General features: G+C 39.4%; 1 protein-coding gene across 2 annotated transcripts in view; it reads left to right on the top strand.

Annotated features, from left to right (window-relative positions):
• The window catches only part of CTNNA3 (catenin alpha 3), a 307748-nt gene that overhangs the window by 199996 nt on the left and 87106 nt on the right, over positions 1-20646 (top strand). For both annotated transcript variants that reach the window (XM_054174672.1, XM_009907134.2), the window contains exons 8-9: positions 3859-3939; positions 9511-9663. In XM_054174672.1, the coding sequence (XP_054030647.1) occupies positions 3859-3939; positions 9511-9663 (234 nt within the window). The remainder of the gene's footprint in view (positions 1-3858; positions 3940-9510; positions 9664-20646) is intronic.

Genomic DNA, 20646 nt, shown 5'->3' with positions numbered 1-20646 from the left:
TATTACTGGCAATGCTTGGCATTTATCTTAAGGCTATTCAGTGTTAATTAATACTTGTTTTCACTTAGTGCAGTATTAATATCAACGTGAGTTAATGCTTGTAAAATGTTTCATGTGTTACAAACACAGTGAAATAGGAGCTGGATATTGCTTGTAATACCTTCACAAGGGAGCCATATAGCCATTAGTACATTTATTTTACAGAAGAGAGCTGTAGCTGAGTGCAGGAAAACTGAGGGAAAGGAGTGAGCTCAATTGCATGATTTTTGAAACATAGAGTCTAGAAAAATGTGTGTAGTTTTCCTAGTCCTTTTCTACATTCAGTGACCTTGTACAAGAAAGAATTGTATCAGCATAGCCTTGCTTGTTTTTAAGTACAGGAGTCATGAGAAGAATGCTAATTGGCAAGCAGACGCAGAGCATTGCAAACACAGCTTAGCTGTATTACTGGAGAGTGGAACACATGGTACCCATACTCAGATCATGTTATTGTGTATACTTCAAAAATACTTGATCTGGTATTTTTCACCTATTATAAGGTATGATCACCTAGTGCAGATCTTGAACTGTTACTTGAGATGGAAATCTGCAGAGGAATGTAAACTTAATTTCAAGGAGTAATTCAGCAGTACTTGAGACCAGTAGACAATGCCTCACAGAAGCTGAACATGGGTGTTTAAGCATACTCCCAGAGCAGACTTCGTAGTAAGCTGTCCTGCTGACTTGAACAGACTACACCATTTTTAAATAATGAAAACTTTGTGAGAAGGATTTATTCCAACTGTAATGTTATGGGTTTTTTTTTGTTGGTTGGCTGTTTTTTTGTGTGTGGGTGGTTTTGTTTTGTTTTGGTTTGGTTTGGTTTTTGTTTCAAATACCTTTAAAGAAGAATGAGAGCCTGCAGTTGGTAGGAGTTCACATTCTACAGTGTAAGCTGCATTTTACAGTGTATTTGTATGTAGTCCTTGGGGAAAATAGAAGGTGAAGAATGACTTCAGTTGTAATTAGGTTTGGTTTATAGACACTGACTGTAAAGAATTAAGAATTTGAAAATAAAGAATTTTTGCCTTGTTCTCTTGTTTTTATGCCACTTGCCTGGCAAGGCTGTTTCATATGAGCTGCCTTAAAGATTTAGGTTTACTTAGACTTGTGTCATTAGTTGCCACCTTTGGAGTAGCAGCTTACCGGAGAACTCTAAAAAAAATGCCAATATTTTGCATTGATTCCGTCTTCTTAAAAAAAACAGGGTGTAAATATAAAGCTTTCAAAGGCTGTGCCAATGTGGAACTGCATCTTTGTAATTTGAAAATGCATAGGCATAAGCTGAGTTGTGGCCTTGGAGCTTTTACTGGTCCTGTTCATCTGGCAGCTTAGAAGGGATCAATTTTCTTGTCAAGGCTGAAAGTAGCTTGCAAAACATAGTAGAAAATTCATTGCTTAATTCAGTTCCTATGAAAGCATTGGTATGAAAAATAGTCACATTACTAAGAAATAGAAAGTTAGCACCTACCTTTGTGAAGATTTCAAGGTGAAGTTCAGACCTTTCTCCAAGACTTGTGTTTGATCATCTGTTCCCTGCTAACAATGTAAGCAATTTCAGAAAGAGAAAGTAGCAGGAAAAAATTCTAAGTCATCCTGAATATATATAAACTCAGTTTTTGAAGTAATTGTTCCTTTCAATTGACAGAGAATGTATGGATCACTTCAAGGTACTTACTGCATTCCATATTCATTTTTAATATTAAAGTGCTTTCCTGATCATCTGTAGTCTTTGCCTTAGTATTAAGCATGCTGCTCTGTTCACAGAGATTTCTTTTTAGCAAGAAAATGCATCCGATTGAAGTAAGAAATATTGTATAAACCAAGGTTGTACACCTTACTGTTTTGGTGGGGGGTTTAGTATTTATGTATGTATGTATGATTTACAAAATAGACACTCATGTTCCTTAATATGGCTTTCTAGAACACCTCTGCTATGAGGATAGGCTGAGGGAGCTGGGGTGGTTCAACTTAGAGAAGAGAAGGCTCCAAGGGGACCTTAGACATGCCTTCCAATGCCTAAAGGGATCCTACAGGAAAGCTGCAGAAGAACTTTTCATAATGATGTCTAGCAATAGGACAAGAAGGAATGGTTTGAAACTGAGGGATTTTGGGAAGAAGTTCTTATGATGAAGTTCTTCTGTATGAGGGTGGTGAGTCTCTGGAATAGGTTGCCCAGGGAGGCTGTGGATGCCTCCTCCCTGGAGGTATTCAAGGCTAGGCTGGAGGAGGCTTTGAGCAGCTGAGGGTAGTTGAGAGGTGTCCCTGCCCATGGTGGGGAGGTTGGAGTAAATGATCTCTGAGGTCCCTTCGAACCTAAACCATTCTATGATGACTTGGTAGTGTACTGTAGCTGAAGCCCAAATATTTAGGCCAGTATAAACAGCTATTTCTTCAACATTGATGAGACTCTGGTCCTTTCCCTGCAAGTGTAATGAGTACAGACTAAAGACTTTGTGTAAAGACACTTTCACTATTTGTGGTTTCTTTTCTTTGAAACCGGGCAGTCCAAGGTAGTGAGTGATGGATGATTGCTTTACAGAAACAAAGTTCATCAGACAATTTGGATTTTCATATAATTTCTATACTAACATTAAAAAACCCAAATCCAACAAACCAAGTAGCAGACTCCAAACTGCTGTGGTAGTATTGTATAGAACAGATCCTGGGTAGTGCCATAGAAGTGTTCACTTTTCAAATAGCTAATAATGATACAAGCACTTTACTTACAGATAGAGAGTTAAGATGGATTAGAAAGTATAGAATTGATTCTCAAAGAAATAGGCAGGTCTCAGCCCTGAATAACAGATTGTGTTCACAGAGTAAGAGGATTTCATGAGCTTCTTAAGACATTTCAAAGATCTTGAGAGTGCAATCTTCTATCAATGTTGAGAGTGAGTGTGCTGTTAAGAGACTGGACATTTTCATTGACAATCTCTGCATTGCAGCGTCTTGGATGTTTTGAAACTCACCCATTCTGGTTTACAGGAATGAAATAGAATCATAGAATGGTAGGGGTTGGAAGGGACCAATGGAGAGCATTGAGTCCAACCCCCCTGCAAAGCAGGACCACTTAAGGCAGGTCACACAGGAAGACATCCAGGGGGATTGAATGTTTTCAGAGAAGGAGACTCCACAGCCTCTCTGGGCATCCTGTTCTAGGGCTCTGTCACCCACCTAGTTAAGAAGTTTTTTCTCATGTTGAGATGGAATTTCCTGTGACTGAGTTGAAGGCTGCAGACTAAAGCACTACCAAACTGCGTTGTGAACATCTGAATTTGTAAATTGCTTGTCAAGGGATAACATGATTTTTTTTAATATGAAAATGGTCCCTGGAGACACTCAAGATCAGACTCAATGTGGCCCTGAGCAGCCTGATCTAGTTGGAGAATGTCCCTGATCCTGCAGTGAGGCTGGGCAAGATGACCTTTGTGGGTCCCTTGCAACCCAATGCAGTCTGTGAATTTATGAATAATGGATCAGCATCAATAATAATTGTTATATTAATGTTGTTCAGTAAGTAACTGGACTATAGCAATTCAAAACATAAAAAGTGTATACTTTTGTTGCTATACACTGCTAGTAAACCACATGTTTGGATTCAGCAGGTTGTGTTTAACATTCCAAACTCACTTTCTGTGAATATTGTGGTATTAGCTCCTGAAACGCATCCACAATCCAGAAGATCCTTAAGTATGTCAGATTTACCAAATGCCCTGATTAATGAAGGAAACAAAGAACTTGGAATGAAGGAAACAAAATGCTTGCCTAGAGATCATGAATAATAATGATTGTGTTCTCTTATCATACTTATTACAGACTGACAAGAAAGAGAGAAGTAATGCCCTCAATGTTGCAATAGAGAGTATGTGCAAGAAGACAAGAGATCTCCGCAGGCAGGTAAGCAACTTGGGGAAACAAAAACATAACAAAGGAGGCTTGCAGGATGGTTTCCAAATTGCTGTTCTCAGGTTTTGCAGCACTGTGTTTTGAAACTTAAAAATTCTTCTGTATTATAACAATACTGAAGATAATTACACCAGTCCACAGAAAATATACATACAAATTTTCCAAACTCTGGGATAATCACTACCAACTGATCCTGGTAAAATAAATGTATGGATGTGGACAAAACTCTGCAGGTGTGCATGTTTACAGATGTATTTGCTATAGAACTATGGCAGTAATGTACTTGGCACATCAAGATTAGGTTTTTTTTTATTAACTAAACTTGAATTATTACTGGTTGGTGGAACAGATACCTTAATGAGAACACTGGGCCACTGTGTTTAATTCTTCACATTGTCAGAACTCATACAACAGAAAAGGGTCTTTGGAATACCTGGTCTGCAGTCCACCCATCCATTTTGTATCCCAGTGTCTTAGTGCTAATATAAGACATGGAGCCAAATGCTCTATTTCAGTGTGCTGCAAAAGGTGAGCAGTAGCCATCAGCTGTGTTTACATCCTTTCTTTGCAAGGAACATCTTTGAGAAAAAACTGTAATTGATGTTGAAAGTATGTAACATGCCAGTTTAGGAAAAAGAAGCTAGAAAGCCAGTAGTTCTGTCAGCCAAGCTGCCCACAGCAGCTGTAAGATTTATGGTCACAGAGAACAGAAGCACACACTGCTTGCATTCTGTCTGAAGTTGTGGCTATTTATCAACTCTTGGTGGAAGAAAATCCCTCCAAATTTTGTGTGCAGCCTTACAAGCCATCCCATACTTCAAGATGATGAATAAATTCCTTCCTGTCTCCTGTAATCAGCCAGGGGAAACCTTGAAAGATGAGATGAATATGATATAAATATAGTGTTTACAACTAACTAGCTATCCAATTTCTGCTCACATTTCATCAAAAATGTGTTCAACTCAGACACCTGGCTACTTGCATCACAAGCTCAGTGTGTTCAGGAATGCTACAATTCTGTCCTGCAGTCTCTTCAATGAGTTAATTAAAGTCTAGCTGAGTATAAAAGAGTATGCTGACTCTCTTACAGTGTTTAAATCTGGTAACTAATTCAATTTGTGTGTTTCTATAAACCTCTGTAAAATGTTCAGGCTGAATGTAATCATACCCAATTTATTGCCAGTCTTGAAGCAGTAGTTTTCTCTCAGCAGAGTAGCTCTGACTTCTTGATGCTTTTCATTGGAAGGTATTTATGAGAAATATTTTGTCTACTTCCTGCAATTCTTTGTTTATACATGTGAATTGCATAAGAATTGTTTCAGGAAGAGTGCTTACTGCATGCATGCACTTGCAGCCCAGAAGGCAAATTGTATCCTGGACTGCATCAAAAGATGCATTGCCAGCAGATCCAGAGAAGTGATTCTACCACTTTGCTTTGGTGAGGCCTCACCTGGAGTACTGTAACAGGTCTGGAGCCCTCAATACAAGAACGATGTGAACCTGATGGAGAGGGTCCAGAGGAGGGCCACAAAAATGATCTGGGGATTGGAGCACCTCTGCTATGAGGACAGGCTGGGGGAGCTGGGGTTGTTCAGCCTGGAAAAGAGGAGGCCCCCAGGAGACCTGATAGCAGCCTTCCAATATCTGAAGGGGGCCTACACTATTTACAAGGGCCTGCGGTGACAGGATGATGGCTTCAAACTAGAGAAGGGCAGATTTAGATTGGATATCAGGAAGAAATTCTTCACTGTGAGGGTGGTGGAACGTGGCCAGTACTTGTGGGGTTTTTAAACTATTCTGGTTTGATTTTTACTTGTATTGTGCCAGAGATCTGCATGTCATTTCTTCATGTGCAGTATTATCTAGCTCACTGTCCCCTGGTCTAGTAGAGCTGAACGAATATTTAGGAAGGAATTGCCTATTTATCCCAATTTCTGAGAAATTACCGTACTCAGTTCTTACCTCCCTGTTGTTTCCCAGTGAACCATGAATGGACTGCACAGATGTGTCTCCTAAGGCTGTTCTGCAGTTTTGGTTGGTTGGGTTTTTAAATAAATGTGATTCCTGAATATGTTATTATATTTCTACATTTCTTCTTCAACATGGGTAGCTTCTTCTGAATTCAAAGGAGATGGTCTTCCTGGCACCCCTTCAAAATAAGAGAGATAACTCAATAATAAGAACTAAACTTCTTTACTTCTTTTACCTGTGTAGTTGTGTGATTCAATAGGCAAATAGAGGCAAACCCAGTTTTCTGCACTCATCAGAATATTGGTGTATTATCGTGTTGCAAAAAGCTGCTAGATTCTTCTACTCTACCCTCTACTGTTTGTTTTTCATAACCTTATGCCCCTCTCTTTTATAAACAGTGTGTTTCTATGTTATTTTTAATGCACTTTGATATCAAAACAGAAACTCTCTATGCTTCCAGTTCTGTAACAGTCTGCTCAAAGGGTAAGAATAAAACTTTGCACCTAAAAGTAAAACAGTTTGTTAAACGTCATCATCCCTCTGCTTTTCCTCTTCTGATGGTGTCTCTTTCAGTTTTCTCACTTTATGAGAAAAAAATTCTAATTATAGCACAATACATTCCCTAGTATTGTCTGCTAGCACTACTAGTGCTGTTTTGTTTATATGTCTCCCTCTGTGGCTTCTTAGCTTCTAGCCTTTTACTCTAGAGGTGCCCAGAGTCAGAAAGAGACTTGTGGAAAAAACAGTTACATAAAAAATGAATGTTATGGTTAGGATGAACAGAAATACATATTGCTTTAGATATTCCTTTTCTCTTTTGTCTCTTCCCTTTCTTTGTTCTACATTGTATTTCCTTGTTCTTTAACGCTGTACAAGCCACCATTTGAAAAACCTCAGCTTCCTGTATTCCTTTGCATAGCCAAAATAGAAACTGTAATTTCAAACGTGTCTGTATTCAGCAGACACACAATTGTCTTTTTCTTTTTTTATTGAAGGTGTGTTTCTCTGTTTAATTGCAGGATAGACGATTTCTTAGAACAAAATAATAACAATAATTTATATGTGAAAGGTTAATTAAACCAAACAAACCAGTGAAAAGCTACAGCAAAGAGTTACGTGAGGAGAGAGAAAATTAGGCTGTTGGTTTGAAAATTGGATGTCCCAAGCTCACTGCAAATGTGACTAAGATCACTGCAGTCACAGGTCCTCAAATGACACATGAAGGCTGCAAGAGTGCCACAATCTGTACTATGCAGAACCCAAAACTCTTCTCTTTGCAATAATGAATCAATGGCCATGGATGTGGTTCCACAGATCTATGATGATTGTCAATTGAAATCTTACTGTTTAAACTGGGATTCCTCAAGATCACATCCCTGTACTTGATTAGGCAAGTATGTCTGTTTTTTAAACTGGACCTTCCAACACAGAAATGTTTACAGGTAACTCGTCAGGACTAGAGGTTTAATGTATTTTTTTCCAAACAATATCTTTTATAGAGATTATAATTTTTTTTCCCCAGTAGGTGAGTAAGTGACCTTGATAATTTAATTGCATGGCTACTATTGTTAAATTTGGTATATTTCTTGAAGTGTTCTAAAATTCATTATTAAAATGAATGAATGAAACCTTGTGTAGGTTTATAGGATGGAAAATAACCCCTCAAGTGAAGTAATGTCCCACTGATTAGTTACAGGCTTACATGAAACCTAATGTAAGAGAGGTAATTTGTAGTCAATATTACACTTAAATGATTTAAAACTAGAACTCAGGGCCTCATCAAACCTGGCCCTGAACAGGTCCAGAGACGAGGCATCTACTACCTCCCTCAGCAACCCATCCCAGAGTCTCACCAACCTTGTACTGAAGAACTTCTTCCTAAGATCCAGTTTAAACATACTGTCCCTCAGCTTCAAACCATTCCCCTTTGTCCTGTCACTAGACACACTTAAGAATAGCTCCTCTCCAGCCTCTCTGTAGGACCCTGTCATGGGGTACTTCAAACCCCCCTTCCCCTACCTGGGGAAGTTTGATGGGGAAAGACAAAGGCAAGAAATTGCCTTCGGAGGCATGAAATTGCCTTCCCCTTTCCCTGGGGGCCAGGTAAAATAGGCGCGCATTCTTCCCGCCGGGAGCTGAAGCCCCTCACATGCATTCACCCGTGGGGGGAAGCCCGTGCTGGGATTAGGAACTGTGACTGGCTGGGTTCTTTGTGCCCAGTATGTATTGGCACTGGACACGCTGTCTAGGAAAATCTTAAATCGAGTGACCAGGAAGCAGTCTGTGCTCGCATTTTGGCTCTCATTTTTGGATCAGTTTTGGCGCTCATTTTGGACTTGCTCTGTCGCGCTCCGGATCTGTGGCAAAATGGGAGGGGTCAGCACGCGGGCCTGGCTTCGCCCCGGGCCTGGCTTCGCCCCGCACCTGCCTGCCCTGCGGTCCTGCTCCCTGCCGTGTGCTGCAGTGACCCTGCCTGCTGGAAAACTGTGTTTGCTGGGACAGGCCGGCAGTGTGGCTTCCCTTCCACTGCTCAGACAGTGCTGCTACACCAGTTTTGCCTCATGGCAGCTGTGTCTAAGGGTCCGTTTTCCCTTGGATTTGTGCCGCGGTATCCACAAATTGGATTATAAACTTGCAGTTCTGGAGCCTGCCGCTGAAGAGAGACCTAGGGACTATCTCCAAATTCCTGCTCCTTTCTTGTGAGTAAAATCCGACTCATTGCCTGGCCCTGAGGTCCTGGCTTGCCTCCGATTTTATAAGTGGGGTTAAGCTGTTTTGTGGCTTAGCCTTTTCCATTTTCTGAATTCTCTGAATTGTACTAAAGTTGCCCATAAGCATCCTTGTAGAATTTGTGACCAAGCAGAACCTGTAAATAGATTGAATCATTTTTGTACATAATTTTGGGGTGGGGTTTTCAGAAAAATAAAGATAACTATATTTTTATAATTCCCATCTTGTTAATTTAATCCCAATCAAAACATTAGACCCCTTCAGGTACTGAAAGGCAGATCTATGGTCCTCCCGAGTCTTCTTTTCACAACCTCAGCTCCCTCAACCTATTATAGCAGAGGTGCTCCAGTCTTTGGATCATCTTGTGGCCCTCATCTGGAATTGCTCCAATAGCTCTGTCCCCTTCTTATGATGGGGACACCAGAACTGGACACAGTATTCAGGGTGGGGTCTCACTAGAGCAGAGTAAAGGGGCAGAATCAGCTTTCTTGCCCTGCTGGCCACGCTCGTCTCGATGCAGCCCAGGATACAATTTGCCTTCTGGGATGCGTGAGTGCACTACTGCCTCATGGTGAGCTTCTTATCAATCAGTACGCCTAAGTATATCTGTACTCACATGCACATGGGCAAGCATACAAGCATCATAGGTAAGTAGTGGTATATTAAAACTGTATCTAAAATGTTACTTTTCTGTGTAATAGATAAAGTGCAGCTACAGTAGGTTTCAGACACTTAATCCTGCAAATCAAGCAGGAATCCAGTTTGTACATGGTTGTTATAAACCACTAGTACTCAGTAATTACAGTAGACTTTAATAAATAGTCCAATTATTCCATACTAATACAATGTTTTGTTTTGCAGCTCCGTAAAGCCATTATAGATCACATCTCAGACTCCTTCTTAGATACCACTGTTCCACTTTTAGTCCTCATTGAAGCTGCTAAAAATGGAAGAGATAAAGAAATAAAGGAATATGCTGCTATATTTCGAGAGCATACCAGCAGGCTCGTGGAGGTATGTTGGATGGGGTTGCATTTTGTTTGAAAAGATGGTCTAAATGACTCGCCACTGCTGGCAGGTGTCATAGAATAGTGAAGCCTGACACTTCTGGAAAGAATACATATAAATGGCCTAGGGTAATAGTGAACATACTGTATTTTTAATAGAATGCTATAAGGTAAGACAGTGGGTTTGGCGATACTGGCATTTAGAAAAGTGTTCCATTACATGGAAATTAGGTGGTGGGGAATTCTAATTGGAGAAATCATTTTAAGCCTTTCAACAAAGAAATTAAATGGGGACTTGATCAAATAAATGTATAATTCTAAGGAATATTAGCTCAGTGTTCAGAGGACTACTACCCAATCCACATGAGACAAGGTGCTAGTGTTAGTTGTTTGGCAGATTTCTCACTTCAGCCTGTGTAATGGCTGAAGAGGAAATACTGCTTTGACACCCAGCTCAGAGCCATGACCCAGCAGACTGAAAGCATATTGGCATTTATGCTGAATGAATTCACTCATATACCTTATATACTCACTCATTTCTAAAGTGTATACATTATTGTTTGTAAATTCCCTAGAAATTTTCAAATAGGTTTTGGTTTGTTGGACAGTCAGTCCTGAAAATATGACTAAATATCCACTGGCTTAAACTCATTCAAAATGGAGCTTAAAACACTACTGGAATACTGAACTTGTGGGTTTTGCAGAAATATTGTCCTGTGAGGAATGTGTTGCTATTTTTTGGTGTTTTTTTAAAAGCTTTTAGTGCTTTTCTGTGCAGTAATGGAAAAATGGGGAAAAAAAAAATTAATTTGCTCTGTGGCTGAAAATTTGCTATTCACTATTTGGCTCAGAATGAATTCTTTAATCTTGGATGATCTACAGATAATGGAAGACAAATAGATAAACAGCTGAAGTGAAAGTAGGTTAGTGCATTTGTTTCCTTTCATTGTCATGTAGTTACAGAATAAGACTAGTCATTGACCTCAATTTACAATGTCTTGTTTTGACTGTGTTGTCAAATCAAAGGAAACATAAACACCTGGAAGCTGTAGAACTTTTTCAGGTTTCTAATACTGAAGCTTATGCAGCCTGAATTGGCTTGATTTTAGAAAGCATAGGGAATCTCTGGAGGTCAGATAAGTTGACTGAATTTGGAACTGAGTCCAGGTCACGTGAAACACCCAAATAATTATTCAGTTTAGAAGATGTGAATCTGAAAATTCAATATTCCTTTTGTTTCATGGGTTTGTATTTGTGTTCCAAACAGAAGGAATAGCTGGCCATCAAGGTAGGTTTGTGATTAAAGGCTGCATAGATACACTGCCTAAAATATCTACCAGGACATGTAGCAGCTGCCTGTGAATGTTAGGACTAGGTAGAAGATAGCTATCCTTAGTGATGTAGGCAAAATAATAGCAAAGTTTTTGCAATTCCAGCTGAGCTACTACCTAGAAATGAGTGGGAAAAAATAAAACCTTTCTCAGCATAGACATTACTTGTCCATTTCACAGTTTCCCCTCTGCAGAGTGATAACCAGACTAGATGCCACAGAAATTAAAGATTTTCTTCACTCACCTTACTGAATTAACTTCAAAACTCTTTGCTTTTACCTAAACTTACTACATGAATGCAATCAAACTGAGCAGTCTTAACAGGGAAAGTATGGGTAGAGTTCATGAATGTAAATACTAGTGGGGATTTGTTTATTCAGGTTGTTCTGTCGACATCAGGCCTATTTTACAAGCAAATTAGTAAATCATAAATGCATCATGCAAAGGGATAAAAGCAAGATTCTCATGACCATTGTGTTGCATGGTAGTTTGATCTTACTTTACATGTAAATGTACAGCATGGGGGTGTACTTAGTTATATTTATGCATGCTCTGTCCAGCCTGATCTAGTGTGGGGTGTCCCTGCCCATGGCAGGGGGGTTGGAACTAGATCACAGTATCACTAAGGTTGGAAGAGACCTCATGGATCATCATTGTGGTCCCTTCCAACCCTGACTTATACTATGATACTATGATTTCATTAGCTGCCTACAGTGAAATAAACACAGTTCTTAAAATGTTTCAAGTAACTGACTTGGAGACAGGCTATCCACAATGCCACCTCCTATCACTCCTGATTCTGAAGAAACAGGAGTCAGCTTGGAACCCTTGCTACTTCTATTATGCATTTATTTATCAAAGAATTTACATTTTCTTAGTGAAGCTTCTAATGTATAAACATCACCTATCCCTTTAGGGACAGCTGCCTAGCCTTTTGCTAGGGATCTGTTTTATAACATGGTGTTTGCCATCTTAGGATTTTCAGCTGAATGACAGGTTAATTCAACTCTGTTTATGAGAAAGTTGTCAAGCGGCCTTGTATTTTGTTAGAAGATTCTTAAATGACAGTTATGATTTGAATGTTTGCAGGAGAGCCTTCACATTAATTCCTTTGTTATTTATTTCCTTCAGTGTTATAAAAGCCATCAAACAAATCTCCTTAAACTTTCAGGCTATTAAATATAAATCTGGAAAGTTACTCATGTATGCTGTTCCAGAGTTGGGCTTGATCTCTGCAAATAAAGCTAGGTTTTGAAGGAGAATTCAAGTATTGAAGATCAAGACCGTGGGTAGAATATACCTGGCTATGGAATACTAACAGAGACAATAGCTGAAGATAAAATATTTTAGAATCATAGAATCAGTCAGGGTTGGAAGGGACCACAAGGATCACCTAGTTCCAGCTCCCCTGCCGTGGGCAGGGACACCTCACAAAGCTATCCACAAAAAAAAAAAAAAAAAAGGTTGCAAAAACTGGCTTATGACAGTGATTGTACTGGAGAAGGCTGGTGGGTGAGGTGCATGAGACATCAGACAATTGTAATGTAACCATGAAGGTAGTTTTACCATCTCCACGTAGTTGTAACATCCAAGGAGCCAGATGGATTGTGGGCACCAAATGATATAGCCAAGGCTAGTGCTGCAGGCAAGACTGCCTATGTTGTTAAATACAAAATATCCTATTTATCAGAAGAAAGTAATTTTCTTTTGTCCAGTTCTGGTGCCCCCAGCATAAGAGGGATATGAAACTGCTGGAGCAGGCACAGAGGAGGCCACAAAGATGATCAGAGGGCTGGAGCACCTCCCCTAATGGGGTCAGGCTGAGAGAGTTGGGGCTCCAGTTTAAGCAGTAACTTGTCTGCCCTTTCTTTTAACATTGATTTAAGACGTAACAATACAATGCAGCAGAGAAGTATATATGTAAAGAAAAGACATTGGGGTTGTGCAGCATGTCCAGAGAAGAGCAATGAGGCCGGTGAGGGGTTTGGAGGGTGTCGTACAAAGGGTAGATGAGAGATCTAGGGTTGTTTAGTCTGAAGAGGAGAAGGCTGGGGAGAGGTGTAATTGCTCTCTACAATTACCTGAAAGGAGGTTGGAGTGAGGCTTGTGTGAGTCTCTTCTCCCAAGTAACCATTGAGAGGGTGAGAAGAAATGGTTTTAAGTTTAGATTGGACATTAGGAAAAACTTCTTTACTGAGAAGGTGGTGAGGTGTTGGAACAGGCTGCCCAGGGAGGTGGTGGAGTCACCATCCCTGGAGGTTTTCAAGAACAGTGTTTCAGGATATGGTTAAGTGGCCATGGTACTTGGATTATGGTTATCTTAAAGGTCTTTTCCAGCCTTAGTGATCCTATGATTCTATAAAGCCAGTGAAGTACACAGAAATGGGAAAATTGAACCTCGCACTAGATCTGGGGCAATCAGGCTTCCAAAGGTCATAGCAACTACAGGTAATGTCTTCTTCCTTGTATTCCTATGTTTTCTCTCTGCTGAATTTATTAACTACTCTGTGCTCTTACCACAGACATTCTTGCTTCTGTTCAAATCTACATGCATATAAGATGTTAGCTGTGCTTAGCAGAATTGGCTGATGTTTTGTGAGCAGTGCCGAAGTCTCTGTGATACGTTGGTTAATATCTTTGCGCTGTTACAGCTGCACAAGAACTACACAAAACAGAATCTCTTAGTTGTAAATGTGAATAATATCTTCAGATATATGGAGGAAGCAATTTAGTCTAGTTACTAAGTAAAAAGATAAATGCATTGGAAGGCCCACTTTAGCTGTTACATTGAACACTTCCCACATATGAAATGGACACTCAGCATCTGAACTACTTGCATGAGTACCAGAGGTCAAATTAAATATTCTTTAGATGGAGGTTGTTCTAGGCTACAGTGCCTTCATTTTGTTGCTCACACACTGCTTCAAATATTTGTAAGGCTGAATATTGATTTTGTGACACAGAAAAACTAGGATATATTGAAGAATTAAAAAAGCAACCAGGTTTGGGTTAGAATCCTGTCTGAACTCTGTGTCTTTTTCTGTGAGTCCTGACTAAAGTAAATTCCCAAAAGTTACATTTCTGTGAGAAAATGTTGTTATAAATTAGAATTCCTTTTTAAAATGCAACAATTCAGATTAAAATATTTTTTGTAAGCTAAGATTAAGTCCTTTGAGGTTTCACAGACTTAGGTTTTGTTTTGAAATGGCTTTCAATTTAAAACAATTAAATTGCAAATCTAATTGAAGTATTTGAGTACATGAAAATATTTTCAAGCAGTCTTTTAGGAAGTTTCAAAGTCAGGTCTGAATATAAACCCTGTGTAAAATTATTAAATTGTGACAAAAGAATAAGAAGATATTGAGGGGACTTGGTTGTACTTTATAGTCCCCTGTCAATCACACTTGTTTTTAGTGAATATAGTTTCCTAGCCTGTGGTTCACTTCTACCAAAGTCAAAAGAAATGCTGATATTGAGAGAGCAAGTTCATAGAAGTGATCAAAAGAAAGGTAAGAAAGAAGGCTGAAATGTCAGGTGGACTCAAAGGAAAAAGCAGATCCGTGGTGACTAGAAGTTTCTTGTTTGGGAAAGCTGACAGGCTGTTCTTGTGAGCTGATCTATCAAAAAGATGTAATGCCTTCTGAGAGGAGGAGTGATAGGCTGGGTGAACTTGAGATTAAAAAAGGAATTTGATGGGAGCAGGCAGGAATCCTCTGATTATCTTTTCTTTGGGCACAGATGCAAATCTCCCACTACAGTGTTTAAAGGTCAGCTGTACCAAGCAGAGGCTGAGAGATTTAATAGAAGAAGTGTAGACAGTGATGTAGTGAACTTTGTGTTCTTCATCTCTCCTCTCAGTACATTAATATATCATATTCTATGGAGCTTGTAACACTGACTTCAGATCTGCTTCTCTGATACATAAAGTTGAGGCTTCAGCCTGTTGCCTAATTCTTGCCCATATTTTTATCAGTTTTGACTGTATTACAGTTTGACAATGCTGGCTTCTAGGAATTAGGATTTCTAAGGTTAAGTCTGTTACTAATAGTGGACAGTAGCAGACAGAACATACATTTATATGAATTGGTGTTGTCACATATTGATATAGGACAGTAAAAGCATGCAGGAGGTATAGAGTTCTGTTTAAAACCTAGTTTGCCAGTTAATATGAATGTTTCCAGTGCAGGAAATCCAATCTATCTATTAAAGGTGAATTCTCTTTATAGAATAATTCTTTTAAGATTAAATTATAAGATGGAAAGGGGAAAAATTCTTGAGTCATAAAAATCAATATGTATGTGAAATTAGAGAAGAGAGGTTTAGATTGGATGTTAAGAACAAGTTCCTTACCATGAGAGTGGTGGAACACTGCAATAGGTTTCCCAGGGAGGTAGCTGAGGCCTCATCTATGGAGATATTCAAGGTCAGGCTCATCAAGGCTCTGAGCACTTCCTTATTTTACTTACTCATTTTTTTTCCTGCCACTATTTGAAAACTCAAACTTTTAATGTCTGAAACACAAATTTAGTGCCAGTAAACCCAAGAGTTAGGTCTAAAGGGCCTGCTTTTCCATTTCAGCTAGAATTCATTTATGTGCTGAATGCTTCAAGAGTCCTTCATCAAACTGACCTGCTTGTCCAGGTGATGTGACAGGTGTCAATAAACAGCATAGAGAGCCATTGTAGTTACAATCTCTGTTGTCAGGTGGTGCCCTGGTTGGTTGGCTGTTTGAAGATAGCATGTAAAAAGGAATCCTAAAGATTGTAATGGCATTTGGGCAGGGGCCGTGGAATTATTTCTGAAACGTAGTGCAGGAAAAATGGACAGATGCCCTAAATGCAAAAATGGCAACAGCAATTGAGAGGTGGCAGGGAGATGGAAGGAAGCCTTTAAAGACAAGCAAGTTGTGATGCTTTGGACCTAGGGAGGTGGGTGCTTAAGGGGGAGCTAATGTGAAGAAAATTAATTCAATAGAAGTAGTTTAAGCTCAAGCATGTACTTCTAAGCGTATGTAAACTTTAAGTCTTTGAACCTTGCTATTTTGTGCTTCACAGAGTTCCAGCATCTTGCAGTGAGTCCTGAATACATAATGTGAGAAATTTTGCACCTTTATGTAATTAATCAAATAAAGCCCAACTTTCCTATTACTGATTGAGCTTCAGGTGATAAATGGTGACATTTTCATTAATCCATTTAATCACAGCCTTTATTGCCTAAGTGTGAAGCAAGGGAATAAAAGATAAACAACCCAAAGATTTATCAGACTTTCTGTGTCTGAGGGACATATTTCAACAGCTAAAAATGTCAGTCACCTAGTACAGTAAGGTAGGATGTGCTTTTAGTTGTATGAGGTCCAAAAGGAAAACTGTCTTGCTTCAGCATGGACCTCTCATGATAATACAACCACTTAATGTTTTTGCTGATGAGTGTAAAGACAGCTGACACAAATCAGTGTCTTTTTCTCTTGTATTACTGCAGACACCAGATTTAGAAGTTGCTCAGACTATTAGAAATAGTGATAATTGTAATTCCATTTTATGTCACCAAAGGTCTCAGAGTGTTAATAGTACTGATCTGTAAGTAGCCAGTCCCCTATAACAGAATAATTCCAAAGGTGCTAAAGACACACATCATCAAAATGTTAACATCAGTTTGCTAAAGCTTGTGCTGCTTAAATATCTTTGCATGTTAGAGCTTGGTGGGTTTTTTTTTCCCCCTTGGGACATAGATACTGTGATACCTGAGGAAGGAGGAGATTTATTCCTGTTAGTGGAGGTGCTTAATCTTTTTAATTCTATGTGACCCTCTGTGCAAATTGTCAGAAGTGTATCTATTAGAGATAGTCAAATGATTGGGCCTCTATTGGGTCAGTGGATCTCAAGTTCTTGAGGACAGAGAAACATACCCATATGTTTAACATATGTGTATGCATAGACTTGTGTGTTTATGCAGAGGGAATAGATTTACATTCAGTTTGCTTCTTTTGGAACCCATATTTCCAGCCTAAAACTCGAGCCTTTAACTTGTTATTCCTCAGGCTAAGAGAACTCAAGAGGCATATGAATGACAGGAAGGTGCATAGAGATGGCCAACGTGGCTTCACAAAGGGCAAATCATGCCCGAGTAATTTGTCAGCCTTCTACAATGGAGTTAACTGTGTTAGTGAATAAGGAAAGTGCAGCAGAAGTTGTCTGTCTTCACTTCTTGTATGGTCCTATACAACATTGTGGTGGGTTGAAAATTCCTCCCCCAACATTAAATTCACCAGACCAGCTCAGTTGGAAGCAAATGGAAGCTGTATTTACAAGAAAAACTACGATCTGTAATGAAATGCTTCAAATATGTACAAATATACAATATTTACAGATATTTGCAACTAATGAACAGCACAAGGATCCCCGTGGTCAAAGACCAGGGGAAGATTGTAGCTTCTCCCTCACTGCCCCCTCTTTCTTCCCTGTACATAAAAGAGACAAGAGAAAGGAGCAGAGAATTTAGGGTTTAGCCAAAACAATGCAGTCAAGGTCAAGCAGAAGCACAAAGTTAGTATCTCCCAGCCCAAGGAAGCAAGAAGAGCAAGAATTTGTTTACATTAGTATCTTAAGTCTGTTACCATTCCAAATGGATGGTTTAGAACTATCATTATTTTCCTTTTTACACCCAATAGTGATTTATTTACATTTTACTACTTTCTGTTCAAGATCTGTGAAAAATGTTAAAGACATAGCCTAAAACTGCCACAAACATCCTTGTTGCTAAATTGGAGTGATTAGGCTTTGATGGATGGACTATTTGATGGATAAGGAATTGGCTGGATGGCTGCATCCCAAGAGTTGCAGTCAGTAGCGTGCAAATGGACATCAGTAACAAGTGATATCCTTCAGGGGTCTGTATTAGGATTGGTACTGTTCAATTATCTTTATTAATGGCATTGACAGTGGCACTGAGTGCAACCTCAGTAAGTCTGCGTATGACATCACAGTGATGCATTTAACATGTCTAAGGAATGGGTGCCATCCAGAGGGACCTTGACAGGCTTGAGGAGTGAGCCCATGTGACCTTCATGAAGTTCAGCAAAGCTGAGCACAATGTCTTGCACCTTTTTTGAGGCAATCACCTGTATCAGTAGACTGGAGAATGAATTGATTGAGAGCAGCCCTATGGAAAAGGACTTGGGGATACTGGTAGATGTAAAATTACATATGAGCCTGCACTGTGCACTTGCAGCCCAGAAAGACAATTGCATCCTGGGCTACATCAAAAGAAGTGTGGGCAGCAGAGAGAGGGAGGTGATTATGTTTCTGTAGTCTTCCATGATGAGACACCATCTGCACTGCTGTATCCAGCTCTGAGCCTCTGTAAGAAAGACATGGAACTGTTCGAATGGGTCCAGAGAGGGACCACAAAAATGACCAGAGAGGTGGAACACGCCTCTCCTATGCAGAAAGGCTGAGAAAGTTTGGGTTGTTCAACATGGAGAAGACTCCTAGGAAGCCTTACTGCAGCCATTCAGTACTTAGGGGAGCTTATGAAAAAGAGGGACACATGTATCTTTTTCACTGGAGGCTGTAGTGACAGGACAAGGAATAATGGTTTTGAACTGAAAGATGGTAGATTTAGAGTAGATATTAGGAAGAAATTCTTTACTGTGAGGATAAGACACTGTAACAGGTTGCCCAGAGAAGCTGTGGATGCCCCACCCCTGGAAATGTTCCAGGCCAGGATGGATGGGGCTTGGAGCAACCTGATCTAATGAAAGGTGTCCCTGCCCATAACAAGGGAGGTGTCATTAAATGATCCCTTCTAACCCAAATGTCCTGATTTAACAAAGCCAGCTCTCATCAGCTCCTATTCCCCCACACAGAAGGGAGAAAAAGCAACACAAAAAACCTGGGTTGAGATTCAGCAGATTCATCTCAACCCATGACACCAAAGCATGCTCAGGCAATGTGTTTATTCGCTTAATTTAATCACTTTTCTAGGAATCTTTCTGGGTATTTTGCCACTGCCAAAAGGTTTTTGAAGTAGTATTTTCCCTCTGCCACTGCCAAGGTGATACCTTTTACAAGACTGTTCCTACTAACAGAAGTTCATGAATACATTGAAATAATTGAGAAATGTTCCTATGCTGCAATGCAGTTTCTGTACAATATTTAGAGTAATTATCTAATAATTTGTCTTTGAGGCAAGAGAACAGAAAGTATTACAGATCCTTTCATTATAGAAACTCAACAGAAAGCAAATAAATACATAAATAAAAGAATAGTGGCTGAATGCTCCTTAAAAGAGAATAAAAAAGTAAAAAACCCCAAACCCACAACCCCCAACCCCCAACAGCAACTAACAAAACAACCACACACACAAACAGGGAAAATGTCAAGAAAACATACTGATCATGAGGAAGGCAAGTGATCTTTAACAGGGAAGTTGGGTGGTTTTGACAATTTAGCTGATGTAAAAGGCATATACTGTTCAGTATTTGCTTTTGATGTAATTTATCCTCTACAGAAGCCACTTAAAAGAAACTGAGCAACAAATTCAAGCAATAAGGTCAACGTAGTTACTTCCAAGGAGGCCACGTTGCTCACCTTTTAACATTGTTATAATAGACTGATTTTTACTGTTAGCCGAGAGTTCAACATACTGGGTTCATGACATATTTCTGCAACCTCCTTCTTCTGAAAACACAGGCTGTTCTTGCTAGACACAATGAACCTCCTTGCTAGGCTCAGAAGAAGTGAAGTAAATTATCTAGGCATGTTTCCTCTTAGTGAACTGTCCTCAGTCACAAACACTTTCAGTTGTCTTTCACCCAGCTGGTCCAGGAGAGGGACAGACGGACAATAGTAGCAATGGTGGAAATTCCAGATCACCATTCTGAGTTTTAGCATAATTAAGATGTACCCTTTCAGCCCTTTATTAGAAATCCTTTATAGGTTATAAATCTAGGCTTACTTGCACAGAAATTTGTTTCTTTTCAAGCATCTTAGTAATCCCCACATTTCTTACTCTTCTTGTTGTTGGGTGTCTACTGTGCATTAGGATTGTTCCTTATCTGTGCATCACATTATAGTGATTAATAGTGAATTTCTTTGCCTTTTTCAAGGGCAGTGTACTGTAAAGAAAACAGAGTCTTTCTAAGAGTTCTGTCAGTGAATTTAGTGGGGTCATAACCCAATGCATCACATAGTGCATCAGACTGCATTGAAATCTGGATGATTTTAAATGTAAGTTTTGATCGCAAGGCTTTTGAACAGTTTTGTTTTCCTTTGTGATGAATTTTGTGTTTCCTAAACCAGAGATCACATTTGCAAAAATGAGTCAAGGATTTCAATTAACATGAAATAGACTGCCAGTGACACAAAAAACTTCTATGTTGGTACAACATTATTCCATATAAACTGCGGTAGCTAGGAGACTGCTCCATTGAGATGGAGCTAGGAGATTGCTCCATTGCAATTGGAATTGGCTGACTGTAGATGGCTTTCACAATAGCTGCAGAGACACAGTTCATGACACCATTCACAAAGAGAGAAGAAAAACTAATAAACCTGAGAAAAACGTAGATATTAACTTAAGGGATAAAGGAAGGGTAAAAATGAATGAGATTAATTACATACTTTTACAGGATACTTGAAATGTAGCCTATAGTGAAAGCA

The sequence above is a fragment of the Dryobates pubescens genome, chromosome 30 (genome assembly GCF_014839835.1).
Source record: "Dryobates pubescens isolate bDryPub1 chromosome 30, bDryPub1.pri, whole genome shotgun sequence".
Lineage (NCBI taxonomy): Eukaryota > Metazoa > Chordata > Aves > Piciformes > Picidae > Dryobates > Dryobates pubescens.
This window is presented reverse-complemented; position numbering and strand designations above follow the sequence as displayed.